Genomic DNA, 17,716 nt, shown 5'->3' with positions numbered 1-17,716 from the left:
AAGAAGAAGATCAGTATAGAAGAAGATGCGTAAGATGTTCTTACCATTCAACTATGATCAAGTGATGTTTCAACGCTTGCAGAAGTTGCGACAAGGAAGGAGATCAGTAGAAGAATATTCGACTGAGTTTTTTTCGCTTTTGAGGCATCTTAATCTGAATGGATCCAGACCAACAAATGGTGTCACTTTTCATTGGCGGCTTGCGGCAACAGAAGATCCGACAAACAACTTCTTCTACCCTCTCACCATTGCTGAAGCACATCAAAAGGCACTCACCTTGGAAGCTAAAGCTAAGGAAACGTTTTGGTGGGAAACATCAAAGCTTATTGTATTGTGTTGGTGTACTTTAAACGTATTTGCGTTGGTTCAATAATTTTCTTTTATTTTAGATAGATTGTCCCCTATATATTAATAGAGAAACATTTTAAAAAAAAAACCTTATCATCATGTGTTATTAACAAGATTGTCAGGCTGATGTGTCGCTCTCACAATGATTTGGCTTCTATTTAGATAATTACCCAAGATTTATTAGACTATTTACAGAATTTGCCATTAGTCTCATACATCCATATATCCCATTAATAATTAAAAACATATACTTTTTGTTTATCTTATATTACTATATTTTTATATTTATAATTTTCTTTATATACATTTATATAAATTTTCTTTAGCGGATGGGTAAACAATTTTTTTATTTATATTTATATTTATATTTATGTTTATATTTAAATGATAAAATATATACATTTGGTTCAAGAATCTCGAATTCAAAACTACAAAATCTTTACATCTTTCATAAATTTTTTACTTAAATAAATAAGATAATCTCCTTTCTATATATGTTACGAATACTTAAAATCCTATTTTTTGGAGGAGTTCTAACTTTTCGAAGAAAAACATTATAACTACATTTGTATATAAACCAAAATCTGGCTACATTATAACCATTTCGTAAATAATTCATTCATAATCTAAGAATCTTAGATTAGGAACACTACAACATCAAAGCTTATTGTATTGTGTTGGTGTACTTTAAACGTATTTGCGTTGGTTCAATAATTTTCTTTTATTTTAGATAGATTGTTTACTTTATTTGTAACCAAAGTCTATCCGTCGGTTTTTGTTTCCTTTTAGGTCGATTTTAATCCCTATTTTCTAGGTTTTGCTTCTTTAATTATTCAGCGAATTTAAAATTTATGAAAAGAGTTTTCTCAAAACCTTACAAGAAAACCCATCTTTCGAATTTTGGTGTTGGTCCTCTTCTTCCACTTCTAGTTCTCGTAACATTGTATGTGTTTCATAACGGATGGCTGAGTTCAGAACAAGAGTTCTCTAACCAATGCAATCGAATCTCCAAAGTCACCCGCGAGGTCGCAAACTCAGGTCTAGGCGAGACCATTTCTCTTGGGGATGACAGTGACATGTTGCTTAACATCGATTTACATAAAGAGAAAAAGGGGTTCATTGCTTATTTTTGTCCGATCACAGAGAAAGCTTGTTCCGAACAGACAATAGCAAGAACTCACTACTTTTACTGGGACCTTCCACTACCTAACGAGATTGGGAATTCTAAACTTGTTTTGAAGATGCACTGCATGTGTCTCTGTAGTCATTGTTATTTTCTTGGTTATTATGTTTAATCATAGCATTTTCGATGCCTTTTCTTGAATTCTTACGTTCATTGGTCTAACTTTCTAGTTGTTTCTACATATAGAGCAATCCTATCATTTACTCTATTTTAGAGAGTAAAATATAGAGTGGGTTAGGAGAAAATGTTACTCTAAAATAGAGTTTAGAGAAAAGAATAGAGTGGAGTTGGAGATGCTCTAATGAAACAATCTAATGAAACAAACCACATGGTGGTGGGCGAGTGGTTCTCGTTTGGCTGGAAGGATCGCCCTGTTGGTCTAGGCCAGGGATCGATCCTCCCCAGACGCAGTTTCACTCTCTCACTCCTGTGGCCACCTGGGAATTTACCTGCGGACTTGCTCAGGCGCCCCAGACCACCAGTTTATCAGGGGGCCCTTAAGTGGAGGCTTAAAAATCCCTGTGACGCGGGCTTAGGTCCAGTGGGCTAGTCAGATCACTGTGTGGTCTGGATACTGGGTTATCAAAAAAAAATGAAACAATATCAGTCTCTCACAAAAAAAAAGAAAAATCACTCCAATCATCACTAGATTGAGTAGGGAAGATAAGCTGAGATGATGTTGAAACCCTTGACATAGATGCTAACTCTTTCATCATCTTGTTCTTCTTTCTACCTCTATGACGACGGTGCGTTAATTCAATGGAGATGTAAGCTGTTATTAGACACGTAGAGTTGGCCAATATGTACTTTACAACTTCTTTCTCTGCCTTTCGTCCTCCATATCCTTGCCACTCAAAGATCTTGAGATGGATTGACAAACATTCTGGAACAGAAATCGGTGGGTTGAATGGAAGTGGGAAGCCCGAGTTTGTCTGTGAAGCAACATCAAAGATATATGTACTAAGTACTAAGTATATGTAACTACATAACGTTTAACTAGTTCAATTTAGATATTTATTAATTAGTCCATCAAAACTGCATGAGTGGGGGTTACGAACCTTGTCGACGATGAAAAGATCTTCTATTTTAGGAGATTTTTGAAGAAACAACATAAATGGTTGCAACCAATCTACTTTATTTGGTGGACATATTCTACACCCTTTAAGCAGGGAGAAGTTAATGGGGTGATAACACGTAACCTGCAATGAAATATATATATATATATATATATATATATATATAACAACAGAAATAATTAGACGTTGGAAATTTGATCATAACAATAAATGTTTTTTTTTTTTTGTGATAAAATTAAATCATGATAGCAATAATTTTACTAGTACCGTACCGTTTCAACCTTCAAAAGTAACTTTAACTTGAAATACATATCTTGTGATAGCACCGTAAAAAGAGATCGCCATCGTTTCGACAAAATTATGGTAGATGCTGCATTTTTTGTAGGGAGAAGCAACAATATCTCTATGAGCAAATCGTCAGGTAATTTGCTAATACTGTCTTCAAATCCCTGACTTATACTTTTGATGAATTGTTGGGTACTTATGTGTATTGGTAACATCTTTGTCTCTCGATGAAGAAACCTACACCAATGTTTTAGCCTTTTAGGGTTCAAACTTATATATCTTTAACAAAGAGAACATACAACAATTGGGATTTATATACAAATTAAAGAGATTCTCTTCTTTTATTTTATTTTTAATATATTTTAAGTTAAGATTCTATTTTTTTCCGAATTCTCCTTTTTTTTTTGTGACATTTTTCCATATTTGTTATGAAAAAATATCACAAGTCCAAAATTACCACAAGCTGAGATTTTTTTTTTTTTTTTTTTTCTTGTTTAAAACCAAACACACATAAACTTTGAAAACTTTGTCTTCGTCATCATCATCATCATCATAACATCCACAAGAAACTCATCCATGGCGATTCTTAGTTACATCTCAGCAACATCAACTACACCACCGATTCCTCAAGATCAATCACCCAATTCTCGTCTACCAACCAAAATCATTCTACCCAATAAGAAACCGGAGAAATGGTCCACCGGCGTTGCTCCCGGAGAGTACGGTGGTCCTCCGACCACCACCAAGCTTCGAAAGTACTGGGGAGGAGAAAAAGAAGATCCCATTACTTCCACAGACTTAATCTGGAACAGAGATTTTATGGATCAAATGAAGAAATTGTTCGATTCTCCTGATGATTCTTCTCTCGACCCATCTCCCTCAAAGGTTCAATCTTTTTTCCCTCAAATTAGCCCAATTTTTAGGGTTTCACTAAATCTCATTAGGGTTTTGTGATATGTTAACAGGAAGAGTCTTCTGGGTTTCTGAGCTTTAGTAGAGTTATGAGTCTTGACAGGTTCTCTCTCCTTTAAACTGATAAAAATCAGATTTTTATTTTCTTGCATTTTGATTCAATGGTTGCTTTGTTTGTTGTTATCTGTGGAAAATAGTATGGATGTTGATTTAAGCAAAGAGCTTGCAGTGTCTTCTAAACCCGTTGTGAAAGATCTTCTTGACACCTCCAAGTTAGAAGCTAAAAAGCAAATGGTGAGATTGATTGTTATTATCATTTTGCCAATTTGACAAAGCCACATTGCTAATTGTTTATGTCTCTGAAGTTTACTTTTGTTTGCAATGTCATTAGAGTAAGGCTATTGTGTCTCCTAAATGGAAGCTGGCACCAACACGTCGTGAGCAAGAGAAATGGGATAGAGCAACTAAGGCTGCAACTGGTGGCAGTGTAAGTCTGTTTATCTTTGCAAATGATGGATCACTTGTGCTTTGATTGATTAGTTCTACACCAATTGAAATGTCATGTTTCATTGGAAACATTGATCAGAATTGGCAAAATTAAACATTTTCTAATGTGTGCTGCAGGATGTGATGTTTAGGGAGCTGAGGCGGCCACGTGGTGACCCAGAAGTACAGGCTGCTAAAGACAGGGAACAATATTTCAAGGTACCTCCTTTCATTAGCTAATCCTTGCACGGTATGACAAATATCATGTATGGCTATTCGTTTTACGGTTTGGGATTTCATGAAGATATCTAGTATAAGCACTACTCTTTACCTTCATGGGCTACTCCGTTGCTTTTGAGGCATTCAGTTCTTACTCTCTTGACTTTTGGATTGTTTTCTGCAGCTGAAAAATAAGATACAGGTTCTCACACTCGGTATTGGCGGTGTTGGTTTAGTCTCAGCTTATATCTCATACACCCCAGAGATAGCACTTAGGTTTGTCTTCTCATGCAATGAACATCAAAGTCTCTTTAAGGACTTTTAAATCAATCTTAATTTGTGTTGAATATTTTGTTACAGTTTTGGTGCTGGCTTGATGGGTTCACTTGCATATATGAGGATGCTTGGTAACTCTGTAGATGCCATGGCAGATGGAGCCAGAGGAGTTGTCAAGTACTAAATGCTTCTCTTCAAATTCCTATCAGTTATCTATATTGAAATCACTCACTCACTCACTTATCTCTTTTTTTCTTTGGTTTCACTGAAATGATTTGATAGAGGTGCAGCTAACCAGCCACGGTTACTAGTCCCCGTTGTGTTGGTTATGATATTCAATAGATGGAACGCGTAAGTATCTCTTTCTTGTGCATCACATATCTTTCATCAAAATCAACTTGGTTACATCAATCATATGTACTTGCGACTTCTTCATATATTGCAGAATACTTGTTCCTGACTATGGATTCATGCATTTGGAGTTGATACCAATGTTGGTTGGGTTCTTTACTTACAAAATTGCTACGTTCTTTCAAGCTATAGAAGAAGCCATTTCCATTACTACCCAAAAACCCGAATCATCATCTCCTGACATAGAGGCCAGTGATTAATAAGGTCAATGTAACTATTGTAAGAAATGTAATTTATACACAAAAGCGTTAATGTAATAAAAACTTAATAAGTAATAACTCAGAAATTCATTCATAGCAGCAAATCACCAAGAGATGCACAACTAAGAACATATAAAGCAAATGCATAAAGAGTAAGACATAGAAAGTTAACTGAAATTATGATATTTTCAGACCAAACCGGGTCCAGTGTTGGTTTGAGTGTACTCTTCGTTAAGTCTGCCTTCGTAAACGTAACCGAGCTTCTCACAACACTTCTTAATCTCTTTGACATCTTTCTCCGAGCACGTATCATCAGAAACAATAACAGTAGTCTCGTTTTCTCCGGCTTTGTATTTGGTAATTGCTTGATGATTTGGAACAACAATCTTCACGACCTTGTCGTCTCCAAAAGTAGTGCAAGAAATTACTCTAGCTTCCATTATTTATTATTGTCTTTGGGTTTATTACTCTGCTTTTGCTTAGGAACAAGAAAGAGTATAAGGGTGATGGATGATTTATATAGAGAACAATCATGTGAATGTTAATTAATGGTCAAATCACGATACATGTATGCATGTAAAAACTGTAAATGGACCACCAGATTTGGTTATTGTTTGAACAATAAAGTTGAATCCAAGAAATTGCTTCATTTTGCATGACTCATGTTTTCCACTTCACTATCTAAGAAAGTTAATGCCACAACAGTATAATGTTAAGGCACAATTTCCTATAGTTGATATGTTAAACCTTAGGCAACCAGAAAAAAAAAAGTGTTAGCATTTTGTGGTAGACTGGGACACAGGGTCAGGGAGAAGAAAATACTAATATATACGTTTTGTATCAATAATCATTTATTTGTTCTTATGAGTAGACATATTTGTTCCCTACATAATTTAATTTTTCTACAAACTTGTCTAGTTAACTGTTTCATCAACTGCCATCATCATTAGAAGGGGTTATTAGGTAGATAATATTAAATTTTAAGCTATAAATATGTATATACTTATTAACTGAATAATATTAAATTTTAGTATGATTTACCTAGAATGACTCTAAACTTAGCTAATATAACTTAAATGACACCCGTTTCATTTAGTTTACTAGACTAACCCACATTTTAAGTAAAAAGACTAATTAACCTTTATAGTTAATATTAATAACAATCATGCCATTTGCCATTTAAAAAAGAAAAAAAAAATTAACAAAATAAACAAATATGTAAATAAAGAATAAAATGTGGGAATTAAGGTTAAGTCGAAAAAAGGAAATCAAATCGAGAAAAGTTTGAGACTCTCTTCTCCGACGGTTCCATTAAAAACCCTAGAATCATCTCTAATCCTCAGCCGCCTCCGTTGGTTATTGTAGTTGCATGCCGAAATCGTGTTGATTTCGAGGATCCCTGGGTCATTGGCTTGAAGTTTTTGTCGAACAAGGTTCTTATTTTTCCGGTGGTTGTTTGAATTACCGGCGTTTACGAGATCTCCAGAGACTGAATCGGTGCTTCCCTTGGTTCATCAGCATCGTTATAGATAAATTTCTAACATTTAAACCCCAATGAAACCCAAATCGTCGATTTTGCTTATTGACTATTTATCTTCTCCGATGCTTTTTTGTTTCCGTCGTTTAGGTGATCTCCGGCTACAAATCGCTGGATCTTCCAGTAACAGATTCTTTTCATACAGCTGAATCTTCCATAGCTTTGATCAATTTTATAGTTTTACTGATGTGTGGACATTTGGTGGGGAGTGTACACAGAAAATCATGGTACAACTTTGGCTTCATTAGTCCTTTTAGCCTTCAACGATCTTCACTGGCGTCCTGCAGAATAAAACCGAAAAGAAAGCTTTCAGGGCACGTTCTTTTGATCAAGTTTACCGGGTTTTAGTTGATTGATTTCACATACCCGAAAGGACTCTGCTTGATTGATAGCAACTCAATGTCAAGCTGCAAAAGAAAGGTAACATAAATGCACACCACTTTAGGAGCCAACAAAATTCGAATCAGTTCAACTTGGTTACCTCTATCGTTGCATTTAGAGGAATCTCTTGCACTCCTTTCTTCCCGTAAGCCAGCTCGGGAGGAATAATCACCAATCTCTGTATATAAACCTCAGAGGGTCATCAAAACAAGACTTTGAGTGGCCTGACTTTGTGAAGCCTTTCGGTTTCAAGAACTAACCTGACAGCCTTTCGGTTTGTGAAGCCTTTCAGTTTCAAGATCTAGTCCTTTCAGAACATTGCCTCTCTCTGATTGTCCAACGTCAAACCCGTAAGGCTGCAAAAACTCTTTATTATCAGTGAAGGATCCTTGCAAATTCAAGTACAGTAATGGATTCTGTGAGATTTCCTTATACTGACCGTTCCACCTCCAACGCCAAGTCCTTGTCGGCTTGTGAAAACTGTTAGCATTTTCATTTTCAAAGTTAACCAGAAAATGTATTCACAGCCTCTACTCCATTGCCAACTTTTTATATCATAGTACCTGGAACAAAATAAATAGATACCAAACTATTGAATTTTGCGATAAAGGCTCTTATCTTTCTATCCAATTTGCCGGGCAGAGTACTCTATCAAATTCAAATTAGTTGAATTAGATTCCAGATTCTACGCGGGAAAGCGAGTTCTGAATCATTTCAAATGTCTCATAAATGCTGTTTTCTACCTAAATAATGCATCATGCATGCTCTTGGGGTTATGTAGTGAAGGGGAAAAGTACGGACTTGAGACCACTAGGGAGAGTCGTTAATTCGCTTTCCGGTAACTTGGATGCTCGTAGCTCCAGAGAATTGTATGTAAAAGATTGAATTTTGAGTCAAGAACACAATTCATGCATATAGATATCTATGCTTACAACAACTCTTTTAAGAATTTTGATACACTGATTGAAAGCTAGCTTAAGTGGAGATGCAAAGAACTGATTAGAGAATAATCTAACCGGTAGCGACGAGACATCCAAGTAAAACCCTTCTCCCTTCGAAGCTCACAGGCGCTGGAGAAAGGACAGTCTTTGGTCCGATGACCTTTTCGCAGCCGGGAGAAGGTAACGAGCACAGGTACAGTTTGGATTGCCTTTTTCCTGAAAATTATAACAAAAATCCCAAAACAAAACAATGTTTTGCTTAATCCGTGTCTTGATTCTTGGTTCAAAACATACAAGTAATTGACAGAGAAAGATAACAGATGTGTGTACTTGATGAAAAGGGAATGGAGGAAGACCGAGAGTGATGGAGAGGGTGAACAAGTTTCATTGTTAAGATCATTGTTTCAATGTTTTTGCGTTAGTTTACAGATTCTTGTTGTCTAAAACAAAGAAACTAACTGATTCTTGCCTTCTTTCAGAGTGTGCCCTTAATTGTATGTGAGACCGAGAAGAAGAGAGAAATAGATAAAACTGGAATTCTCATCCACAAGTTCTAGATTTTAAGATTCTCTCAAGTCACCACCATTTTACAACCAAACTTCTTGTCGTTTTAAATCTCATGTAACACGATTTTTTGAAATTTCAAAAACAAATCTTCCAACCAAAAGTCTGTCAACACTAAAAAGGTTATTCTAGTTAGAAACAAATCGGCCATAACATGATATGAAAAAATCTGTTATGCTTAGGGTCCAAAAAACATAACTCTATAAATATGCATATACTCAGTCATGAGTCATGCAAAATGAATCAATTTGCTTGGATTCAACTTTATTGTTCATTGATCCATCTATATCTAGTTAACCATATGAATAAGGGTTTATTACTAATTATTAGGTAGATAAAGTCAGAATTGATAAAATTTTGCATTGGCATTTTAGATGAATATAGTACATTGTTCTTATCAATAACATGTATTATGAGGTTAGAACTTGAGTGGTGTACTGGTGTGACATAACGCCAGTATTAACACAAACAACTAAACAAATTGTCATGGTCGATATAAATATATGGTGCATTTTATTGAATGTGTTTAAGAAAAACGTGAATTAGCATAATATCTTGTCATGAAATTTGATAAAAATACGCGACCCAAGACAGTTGAATAAATCCTTCACCATTTGGCTATTAACTATATACTCTATATGAATAATTCAAGCACACCTTTTTTTCTCCTCATTGCATTTTCATTTCTTTAGACTATATATTTCAACCTAACAAGAATATCTTTCTTTCCTTTTAAGGGACCACAAGAAAAATACAAGGAGAAATTCATTTATTTCACCACAAACTCTTTGGCAGAGGAAAAAATGGCATGTATAAACCCATAAAAAAAAACACGACAAACAACAACAACAAGCAAAATAAAAATGAAAACATTTAGTGAATGCATGGAGTTTTTTTTTTTTTTTGGTTTACTTGATGGATTGGTGAACTTGACCAAAGATGTCAGGACAATCATCCCAACGACCAGAATCTCGAGCTTCCCAATAACCTCCAACGTATCTATAAGTCTCACTTCCTTTCTCTTTTCTAAACCACTTTGGTTTCCAACCTCTCTCTTGCATCTCTCTCGCCTGTCTTTGTCTTTGTTCCAACCTCAACTTCTCCGCATTTCCCATTTCAAACTCTCCCTTCTCCAAATACCTTTGGTCTGGTCTAAGTCTTGAATCTGTTGGTGGCAACTTCTCCTTTAAACCAGGCGTTAGCTCGTTTAATGTGATCCCAAACCGTGTTAGATTATACTTTGTCGGGTTTTCGGGAGGTTTGTTTCGTTTCCACAAAAGATGAGATTCATTCACCTTTCCTTGATTGACCATCACATAGAGCATACTCTCATCCCATTTTCCAAACAACTTAGCCACTGTTTTTCCATTTTTGTCTTCTACTATACCTTGAACTTGATGAGGATTTCTATCGATCATCGACTGTTCCTTGAATTTAAGTTTACATGAGTATTCGCCATTACCTTCAATCCGCATTGTCCCATAGTGATCACAATACAATTTACCAAGTATGAGATTGTATATTGATGTAGTCACCTATATTTTGAACAGAGAAGGATAAGCAACATATCATCCACAAATGTTTTTTTTTTATATAAAAAGAACTAAAGATTCATACCTTGCTCCATTGTACAATTTCACCATCATCAAATTGCAAAGTCAACAAACCAATAGGATCAAGCTGAATTGATCGACCCCAAAATTTGCTTTTTAAATTACTATCTCCCCAAAATTTCCATCCGGTGCCATCACAATGGCATGCCACAATCATAGGATGATGACTCACCTGAAAACATAATTCACAAGAGAAAGTTATCTTCACCAGACCTAATGAGTAAAGCTTATAATAAGTGTTCATATGAAAATAGAGATACCTTTTCCGAGAAAAATCGAAGGCCTTTATCGGGATAATCAGCCTCATATGTTTCACCTAACATTGGATTAAAAGGTTTGCATATTCTTCCTTCGGTTGATGCATAACCGGATACAGCAAATGCAGCTACATTCAGAATCCTCATGAGGTTATTGCCCTGAAATTTTTCATTTGCTAGGCAAAATCAAGAGGCTATCATAAAAGAATTCTAAATAATATCGGTCATTTGCATATTCGTATTACCTTTTTCCCCCATTCAGATGCTTGATCAAGAAGATATGAATACTCCAAATCTTCAAAGCATTTTTGTAGAGAAGATAAAGGCTCATTGAAGTAAACAGGAAGACAAACTTTTGTGAGATCCTTGCCAATGTTGTCTTTGATCATTGACCAAAGGCTAACACTTTTCTCTTTTTCAACCGGATCAGGTAACTTCTTTCGTCGTTTGACATGAGGATAGTTAGATCCAATAGTCTTGATAGAAGGATCAACATCATCCTCTGACTCAAAACCATCATCTGAAGAGAATGATGATGTACGAAAAGCGGATCCAATACTTTTGAATGAACTTGAAGAAAGAGAGTCACATGTATCAATTTCCTCCTCAGCCTCATCAAATTGTTCATTATCATCATCGGATTCACTAATTGTTTCTTCTGAGATAAAAGGAATCAAGTAAACAACAGCTCAATATAAAAAAGGCAGGTAGATAGAAAAAACGTTTGTAGTAAAGAAAAGGCTTCTTGTGTCTTAAGTTACCTGAGTCTCCCTCAATCTCCTCCTCTCTCTGTCTCTCTGCTGCTCCTCTCTCTTTTTTTTTTCTTTTCTCATTTGCTTATAATTTTCACTAATTCGAAAATTTTAAATGAAGCTAGCAAAAATCATCCCCATAATTTTCGATATACAGTCATCTATTTATCAAAAGCGCACCAAAAACCAACACACACAGATGTACATGCATGGTACTATATATTAACCTATTTTGTTTTTTGCTACTTTTTGGGACATTTTTCTTGTATAGCGGAGAATTTTGAATACCATTGACTTTTTTTATTTCTCTAACTTGCGGAAGTTAATTTTTATTCTTCGCTGTATTTTGTTGTCAATCCTTATATTGTACTCCTAGTAATAATTACATGAACTTTTTATCTATCGCATGAGAGGACTCTTCCTAGTTATACGGTTATGCGAAAATAGCGGCTTTCAAATAACGGTACGGCCGAGGCGTTACTTTAAACGGACTCCGTTTACTTCAGCCCTGTACTTAACATTCGACACGTGTCATGAACATGTAGTAAGATTCACTATCACCTGACTAGCTTCTGCTACCACACCACAACTCAATATTCCCATTACTTACTTTTTTTTTTTTTTTTTTTTTTTTTTTGGTAGAACTTACTTTTTTTCTTTTTGGGCAAAGGAAACTACGGTATTCCCTCCGTTCTTCAATATAAGATTTTTGTTGAAAATATTTGGTTTAAAAAATATGGATTTTCTTACTTTTCTATGTACAATTATTAATGATAAATTATAGAATTCAAAAAAAATAACTAAACATTATTGGGTTAGAGTTGTTGGAAATTATAAATCGCAAAAATAATGTATTTTAATATGTTTGTTTATTATATCTGAAAAACTAGAAAATCCTATAAAAAAGAACAGAGGGAGTAGTACTTAATTACTTAATAAATCCAATTAATGCAATAATGAACAAACCAATATTTCTCCGTGACGTAAAAGTCTCCGTTTATGAAAATTATTAGTAGTAAGACAAACTTTTATTTCTTGTTCAATTCAAAAATTGATTAATATTATTCCATATAACAAATAATTATCATTATCACATGATATAATATTTTATTAATGTAAATGGTCTCCGTCTTCACCAGATTTTCTTTGCAAAACAAACAAATTCGAAACTTTGTGTCGAGAACGTCCATGTTCACGGGTTAGCTACTTAAATAAAATTAGCTATGCTAACCGAATTAAACAGTAACTTACGCTTAATATTGATTCAGTTGGAATTAATGTGAATAATAATTTTGTTGTAGGAGCACTGACTTCCACATGTCATGAGTAGGCCTACAGCTTAAGTCTCAGTCTCCTTTCCATGCGTCTCTCTCACTCAATGTATATGTTCAGTAGTATTAGATGATGTGAGTCTTTGCATATAATTAACCAGAGAGTGAGAGACCTTTGGGCTGAACGAAAAGCTCTCAAAAGAAAATTCCTTCTGTTTCAGAGTATAGACTAAGAGAGAGCTAGATAGAGAAAATACAATTGAAACTTGGGAGTTGGAGTTAAGAGAGGGAAAACGGCTTATTCCTCCCCAAACTAAGTTGTTTTGGCTAATTCATCTCTGAAACTTTGTCTCGTGCTTAAACCCTCATGAACTAACATAGACTTTGAATTTTTTCCCTGAACAAAACAAATCCGGACCAAACCCACAAATCGTTAAACGCCGTTATTGTTCCGTTAACGAACATTCGACTAGAATGCTACATCATCGATCTAAGCGACTATGTTTTGAGGAGAAAACGGCCTATTCCCCCATAAACTAAGTTGTTTTGGCTAATTCATCCCTGTAATTTTATCTCATGCCTAAACCCACATGAACTAACATAAAGTTTGAATTTCCTATATGCACAAAACAAATCTGGCCTAACTGATGGATGAAGAACCTAATTGAATAGATAGTGTACTTGGATTATGATGTAATTTTTGATTAATTATTAGAATATGATGTAAATTTTGGATTAATTCTCGGATTATAATGTCATTTTGGAATAATATGATGTTCGGATTTATTGGAACAATAACGGCGTTTAACGATTTGTGGGTTTAGTCCGGATTTGTTTTGTTCAGGGAGAAAATTCAAACTCTATGTTAGTTCATGTGGGTTTAGGCACGAGACAAAGTTTCAGGGATGAATTAGCCAAAGCAACTTAGTTTGGGGAGGAATAGGCCGTTTTCCCAGTTAAGAGATACCTGAAACTTTCTGTTTCTGTGATGACTACTACTGTGACCATTGTGCTTTGCTCTTCTCTGAATATATAAAACAAGATTTGGATTCTACTAACAATTTATGGTGACACTAACGAAGTTACGAAACATCTCAATTTTTCCTTTTTGTATTTTTTGGGTCAACATCTCAAGATTATTTTGTGATTTTATTTTATTATTTTACAAATTTCGTATCTTCAAATTATTTGTTTGACAAGACATATACTTGTCTGATTGGAAATCATAACAAGAAAAAACGAACTTGTGTGATTGATTCCTCAGTAACAGTTTTTCCGCTCTTCATATAGTATCTACCATATGCAAAGAGATTCTTATAGATCAATATGCTTTTAAAATTCTTATCATATATTCATTTATAATTTATAATCATTTTTTGAAAATTTGCCAGCGAAATTTGTAAAATAATAAAATAAAATCACAAAATAATCTTGTGTGATTGATTCCTCAGTAACAGTTTTTCCGCTCTTCATATAGTATCTACCATATGCAAAGAGATTCTTATAGATCAATATGCTTTTAAAATTCTTATCATATATTCATTTATAATTTATAATCATTTTTTGAAAATTTGCCAGTGATATAAAATATATTTATCATCGTACAAATTACATATATCCCGTGCGTATATAATTAGAATCACAATTCATAACGGCTATTATAGTATTTATTTGAATTGCAGTACCCCGAATTAATATAATATGGTAGGAATTTTTTATGTTGTACAACAATGATTCGATCTTGATAATATGTTATAAAGATGTTTTTGATTCCAGATATGCTGTCGATCAATTTAGAATCCAATGAAATACTCCGTACGTGAATTTAATATAAAACTAAATAATAAGCATTCTTCTTTAATACTAGTAATAAACTTTTCATATATAGTGATGTTGCATTTCTAGGCAACAAGAGTAAAAATAAATTATCGATAGGTAAAAATCAAATAAAAGAGTCAATGGTAAAACAAGTTGGCGATTAGTATTAACTTTTTTTAATCGAGGGGCCAAAGAAAGGTAAAATAATAGTGTCCCGACAAATGAAATTCGACATGATGTAATGAGGATTTACCATTAAATATGGTTGTCACTTTCATAGACTTTCTTCACCAATTTCCAGATCTCCCACTTTACCATTCCATTTATGGGAATTTCATTATTCTATTCCCACTAGTTTTATTATTTACTACTAATACCTAGCTTTTTTTTAACTATTTACCACCTACCTACTGATATTTTTTTTATAACAGTTACAAACAAAAAAGTACTTCCAGTAATCTCCAATATGTTTCATAAACTGAGTAATGGGCCGGTTAACTTTCCTTATATTGGTCTAAGGAGAATATATAAAAGCCCATTTAAACTATTGTATAATCCTATAGAGAGCAAGTGTAAAAGTGGGTATCTTTAGCACCTAATATCGAATGGTGACCACTTTATTTAGCAGCCCATATTAACAATGTGACCTTCCCATGAAAAAGTGGGTATCTTCTACTCTTTTAGATTCCTTGACCAATCTATGATCGTGATCAATTCAACTTTGACCCGCTTCTCTCCACCCAACCCAAGTGAAAATATCTAAAGCTTTTTGCGTGTTGATGAAACAAAGAAGACGAAAAAATGGCGAAATTATTCATCAAGCAAGCGGAGCAATACGCAGCAGCTCGACCCAATTATCCGACCAAACTTTTTGATTTCATCGCATCGAAAACGCCGTGCCACGACCTTGCTTGGGACGTCGGCGCCGGAAGCGGCCAGGCCTCACGATCGGTGACAATCATCTTCAATTTCTAAATTACTTTCAATTTTGATTCCAAATTCTATATCATGTTTGGGTTTGATAGACTTTTGAATCTAAAAATTCTATATACGAGCTCAAAGCAACTTGAATTTGCTGCAAAGCTTCCCAACGTCCGTTACGAGCTCACTCCAGCGACGATGTCGTCATCGGAGGTCGAGAAGCTAGTGGCACCAGAATCATCAGTCGATTTAGTCACCGTCGCACAAGCCCTTCACTGGTTCGAACTCACGACCTTTTACAGCAACGTGAAACACGTGCTCAAGAAACCCAACGGCCGCGTGGTGCTACACCAATCCGGAGGTCAACGCCGCCGTGGACAAGATTTTCCGGCGGTTTTACGATGAGAAACTTGTACCGTATTGGGATAAAGCGAGGCGGCTTTTGGAGGATGGGTACAGAGGAATTGAGTTTCCGTTCGAGAAAGTAGATGATGATGATGACTCAACGGAAAGTCAAAGTTTGCCGGTTAGGTTTGTGACGGAGAGAGAAATGGTGTTTGAAGAGTATACGACTTATCTGAGGTCAACTTCGGCGTATCAGACGACTAAGGAGAAGGGTTTGGAGCTTTTGACGGCGGAGATGGAAGCAGAATTTGCTGATTCGTGGGAGGAGAAAAAAGTTGTTAGGTTTCCGATTCACTTGTTGATCGGAAGAGTTGGCATTTGAATAGATATCTCCAACACCCGAGACAAGAATATCTATGGTTACTACTTCCTACTTACTAGTTTCCAACTTATTTATGATCTTGTGACTTTAAAGGAATTCCTATATATGGAAAATGTTTTCAAATTAAAAATGAGCCATATTGACAAGAGACTTATGGAAAGTAGATGCTATTTTTGTAAATTAAAGAGACAAAAGAGATGATTGTAAACTGATTCTTATTGACTTAATAGAGGGCTACAACCAATAGATCCTAAATGACAGGAACCACTCAAAGACTAATTCACCAGGAATAATAGGCACGTTATTTTCAAGAAGCAAAGTGTTGAGAAAGGGATCACTGGTGGCATTATTATTGATTTGATAATCTCTCATGCAATAATGTAAACAAGATACCTCTAGATCAGATCTGATAGGTCCAATCAAAGCCCAAGACTTGGATACTCGGAGTGGTCCCATCTCGGGAGGCCGAATCAGACATCTTTTTTTTTTTTAATAAGTTGGACTAACGACTCCATATTAGCAGCAACAAATGATTCTACAAGCTCCGTGAGGGCGAGATCGCTATCCTTACGGATATCCTCCTTCCGCTTGTTTTCAACGAACAAAAGCAGCTCCTCCTTATTCATGATTACTTTGCTGCTCGCCATATCGTCGTCCATCGGGATCGGATTCGATGTTAAACCCAGACAACGGTTCTGGAAATGAGATGTAAAAAATCCCTAGGGTTTGTTGACATTTATATAGGATTACCTTTACGAATGGGCCCAAAGGCCCCAAACATATATATAGGTTTTTTTTTTTTTTTCTGGTCAAACCGCAAAAGAAGTTTCTAATTCTTATAAGGGAAGAATTAGAAACAAGAAACAAGAAACAAGAATTAGAGGCAATAATGTAAATGAGATAAGGGTTTCATTCTTGAATCTGATAGGCCCAATCAAAGCCCAAAACTTAGATACTCGGATCTCGGGCGGGGGAATCCTGGTGGGTCGACCAACATTCTTCTGAGCTAATAAAGAGACAAGGTCTATGAGGCCGAGAAAGGAATCCTCCTTACTCTTGATTACATTGCTGCTCTCCGTCTTGTCCATGGAGCTCTCGAGATCGGATTCGGTTTCATTAATACTCTGATCTCGACAATCCCTACGGAAAACCTCCTTCCGCTTCTTTTCAACGAACAAAAGCAGCTCCTCCTTGTTCATCACTACTTTGCTGCTCGCCGTCTTGCACATGGAGATGTTAACGGAAATACCCCACACGACGGTTCCGGAAATTAAATGAAAGAGACAACAGACAAGAATAAAAAAAAAAACCCTTTTACGGACATTTATAGGATTAATTAGTTTTTTTTTTTTTTTTTTTTTTTAACAAATACTTCAGTTCAGATTAATTATCAAACTAAACTCATATCTATATCGGTTTGGAGCTATTCGATTTTTGGACCCTTCTGTTTAAATCCGATTAAATTGTATAAAATAAAACGCATAGCAAAAACAAAATTTAATATGAAAAAATAAATCCAATTCATAAGTCTTCTGCTT

The 17,716-nt window shown here is 35.2% G+C and overlaps 5 protein-coding genes and 1 pseudogene across 8 annotated transcripts; 2 read left to right on the top strand and 4 right to left on the bottom strand.

Annotated features, from left to right (window-relative positions):
* Positions 1–2,045: 2,045 nt before the first annotated feature.
* LOC110229398 (F-box/FBD/LRR-repeat protein At4g26340-like) lies at positions 2,046–2,721 on the bottom strand. Its single transcript, XM_021029453.1, has 2 exons — positions 2,590–2,721; positions 2,046–2,463 (listed from the first exon to the last, which is right to left on the bottom strand). Exons 1-2 carry the CDS (start codon positions 2,641–2,643, stop codon positions 2,143–2,145), a joined length of 375 nt encoding a protein of 124 aa, XP_020885112.1. The 5' UTR covers positions 2,644–2,721; the 3' UTR covers positions 2,046–2,142.
* Positions 2,722–3,415: 694 nt separating this feature from the next.
* LOC9315367 lies at positions 3,416–5,495 on the top strand. Of its 2 annotated transcripts, XM_002881103.2 has the most exons (9): positions 3,418–3,777; positions 3,858–3,907; positions 4,002–4,098; positions 4,196–4,291; positions 4,429–4,509; positions 4,694–4,785; positions 4,870–4,962; positions 5,068–5,136; positions 5,231–5,495. In XM_002881103.2, the coding sequence occupies exons 1-9, from the start codon at positions 3,469–3,471 to the stop codon at positions 5,394–5,396; spliced, it is 1,053 nt and encodes a 350-aa protein (XP_002881149.1). In that variant the 5' UTR covers positions 3,418–3,468; the 3' UTR covers positions 5,397–5,495. The 2 variants fall into 2 exon arrangements, with proteins under 2 accessions (XP_020885121.1, XP_002881149.1); XM_021029462.1 differs by lacking the exon at positions 4,196–4,291 and having other exon boundaries at positions 3,416–3,777.
* LOC110229400 (oxysterol-binding protein-related protein 1B-like) lies at positions 5,465–6,047 on the bottom strand. Its single transcript, XM_021029463.1, has one exon. It carries the CDS (start codon positions 5,834–5,836, stop codon positions 5,585–5,587), a length of 252 nt encoding a protein of 83 aa, XP_020885122.1. The 5' UTR covers positions 5,837–6,047; the 3' UTR covers positions 5,465–5,584.
* Positions 6,048–6,543: 496 nt separating this feature from the next.
* Positions 6,544–8,844, bottom strand: LOC9315366 (peptidyl-prolyl cis-trans isomerase FKBP16-4, chloroplastic). Of its 3 annotated transcripts, none has more exons than XM_021030002.1 (7): positions 8,586–8,844; positions 8,058–8,471; positions 7,754–7,877; positions 7,575–7,670; positions 7,415–7,492; positions 7,300–7,340; positions 6,544–7,214 (listed from the first exon to the last, which is right to left on the bottom strand). In XM_021030002.1, exons 2-7 carry the CDS (start codon positions 8,075–8,077, stop codon positions 7,187–7,189), a joined length of 387 nt encoding a protein of 128 aa, XP_020885661.1. In that variant the 5' UTR covers positions 8,078–8,471; positions 8,586–8,844; the 3' UTR covers positions 6,544–7,186. The 3 variants fall into 3 exon arrangements, with proteins under 3 accessions (XP_020885661.1, XP_020885662.1, XP_020885663.1); XM_021030003.1 differs by having other exon boundaries at positions 8,331–8,471; XM_021030004.1 differs by having other exon boundaries at positions 8,116–8,471; positions 8,586–8,842.
* Positions 8,845–9,527: 683 nt separating this feature from the next.
* LOC9315365 (oxysterol-binding protein-related protein 1B) lies at positions 9,528–11,336 on the bottom strand. The gene is made up of 4 exons (XM_021027676.1): positions 10,935–11,336; positions 10,693–10,848; positions 10,437–10,604; positions 9,528–10,354 (listed from the first exon to the last, which is right to left on the bottom strand). The coding sequence occupies exons 1-4, from the start codon at positions 11,076–11,078 to the stop codon at positions 9,728–9,730; spliced, it is 1,095 nt and encodes a 364-aa protein (XP_020883335.1). The 5' UTR covers positions 11,079–11,336; the 3' UTR covers positions 9,528–9,727.
* Positions 11,337–15,144: 3,808 nt separating this feature from the next.
* On the top strand, positions 15,145–16,402 carry LOC110229005 (annotated as a pseudogene).
* The last annotated feature ends 1,314 nt before the right edge of the window (positions 16,403–17,716 follow it).

This window comes from Arabidopsis lyrata (genome assembly GCF_000004255.2).
Source record: "Arabidopsis lyrata subsp. lyrata unplaced genomic scaffold ARALYscaffold_4, whole genome shotgun sequence".
Classification (NCBI taxonomy): Eukaryota; Viridiplantae; Streptophyta; class Magnoliopsida; order Brassicales; family Brassicaceae; genus Arabidopsis; species Arabidopsis lyrata.
Note: the sequence above shows the minus strand (reverse complement) of the source record. Positions and strands in the feature narration are given on the sequence as shown.

Bases quoted from the DNA above. Each gene is read 5' to 3' on its own strand.
- LOC110229400 (XM_021029463.1), bottom strand. From the start codon at position 5,836: ATGGAAGCTAGAGTAATTTCTTGCACTACTTTTGGAGACGACAAGGTC.
- LOC9315366 (XM_021030002.1), bottom strand. From the start codon at position 8,077: ATGCATGATGCATTATTTAG. The intron at 7,878-8,057 runs GTAGAAAACAGC...ATTTTGTTCCAG, and splicing joins ATGCATGATGCATTATTTAG to GTACTATGATATAAAAAGTT. The intron at 7,341-7,414 runs GTAACCAAGTTG...TTTCTTTTGCAG, and splicing joins CTCTAAATGCAACGATAGAG to CTTGACATTGAGTTGCTATC.
- LOC110229398 (XM_021029453.1), bottom strand. From the start codon at position 2,643: ATGTTGTTTCTTCAAAAATCTCCTAAAATAGAAGATCTTTTCATCGTC. The intron at 2,464-2,589 runs GTTCGTAACCCC...GTTGCTTCACAG, and splicing joins ATCTTTTCATCGTCGACAAG to ACAAACTCGGGCTTCCCACT.
- LOC9315367 (XM_002881103.2), top strand. From the start codon at position 3,469: ATGGCGATTCTTAGTTACATCTCAGCAACATCAACTACACCACCGATT. The intron at 3,778-3,857 runs GTTCAATCTTTT...ATATGTTAACAG, and splicing joins TCGACCCATCTCCCTCAAAG to GAAGAGTCTTCTGGGTTTCT. The intron at 4,510-4,693 runs GTACCTCCTTTC...TGTTTTCTGCAG, and splicing joins ACAGGGAACAATATTTCAAG to CTGAAAAATAAGATACAGGT.
- LOC9315365 (XM_021027676.1), bottom strand. From the start codon at position 11,078: ATGATCAAAGACAACATTGGCAAGGATCTCACAAAAGTTTGTCTTCCT. The intron at 10,849-10,934 runs GTAATACGAATA...GAAAAATTTCAG, and splicing joins CATCTGAATGGGGGAAAAAG to GGCAATAACCTCATGAGGAT. The intron at 10,605-10,692 runs GTATCTCTATTT...TTATGTTTTCAG, and splicing joins TTCGATTTTTCTCGGAAAAG to GTGAGTCATCATCCTATGAT.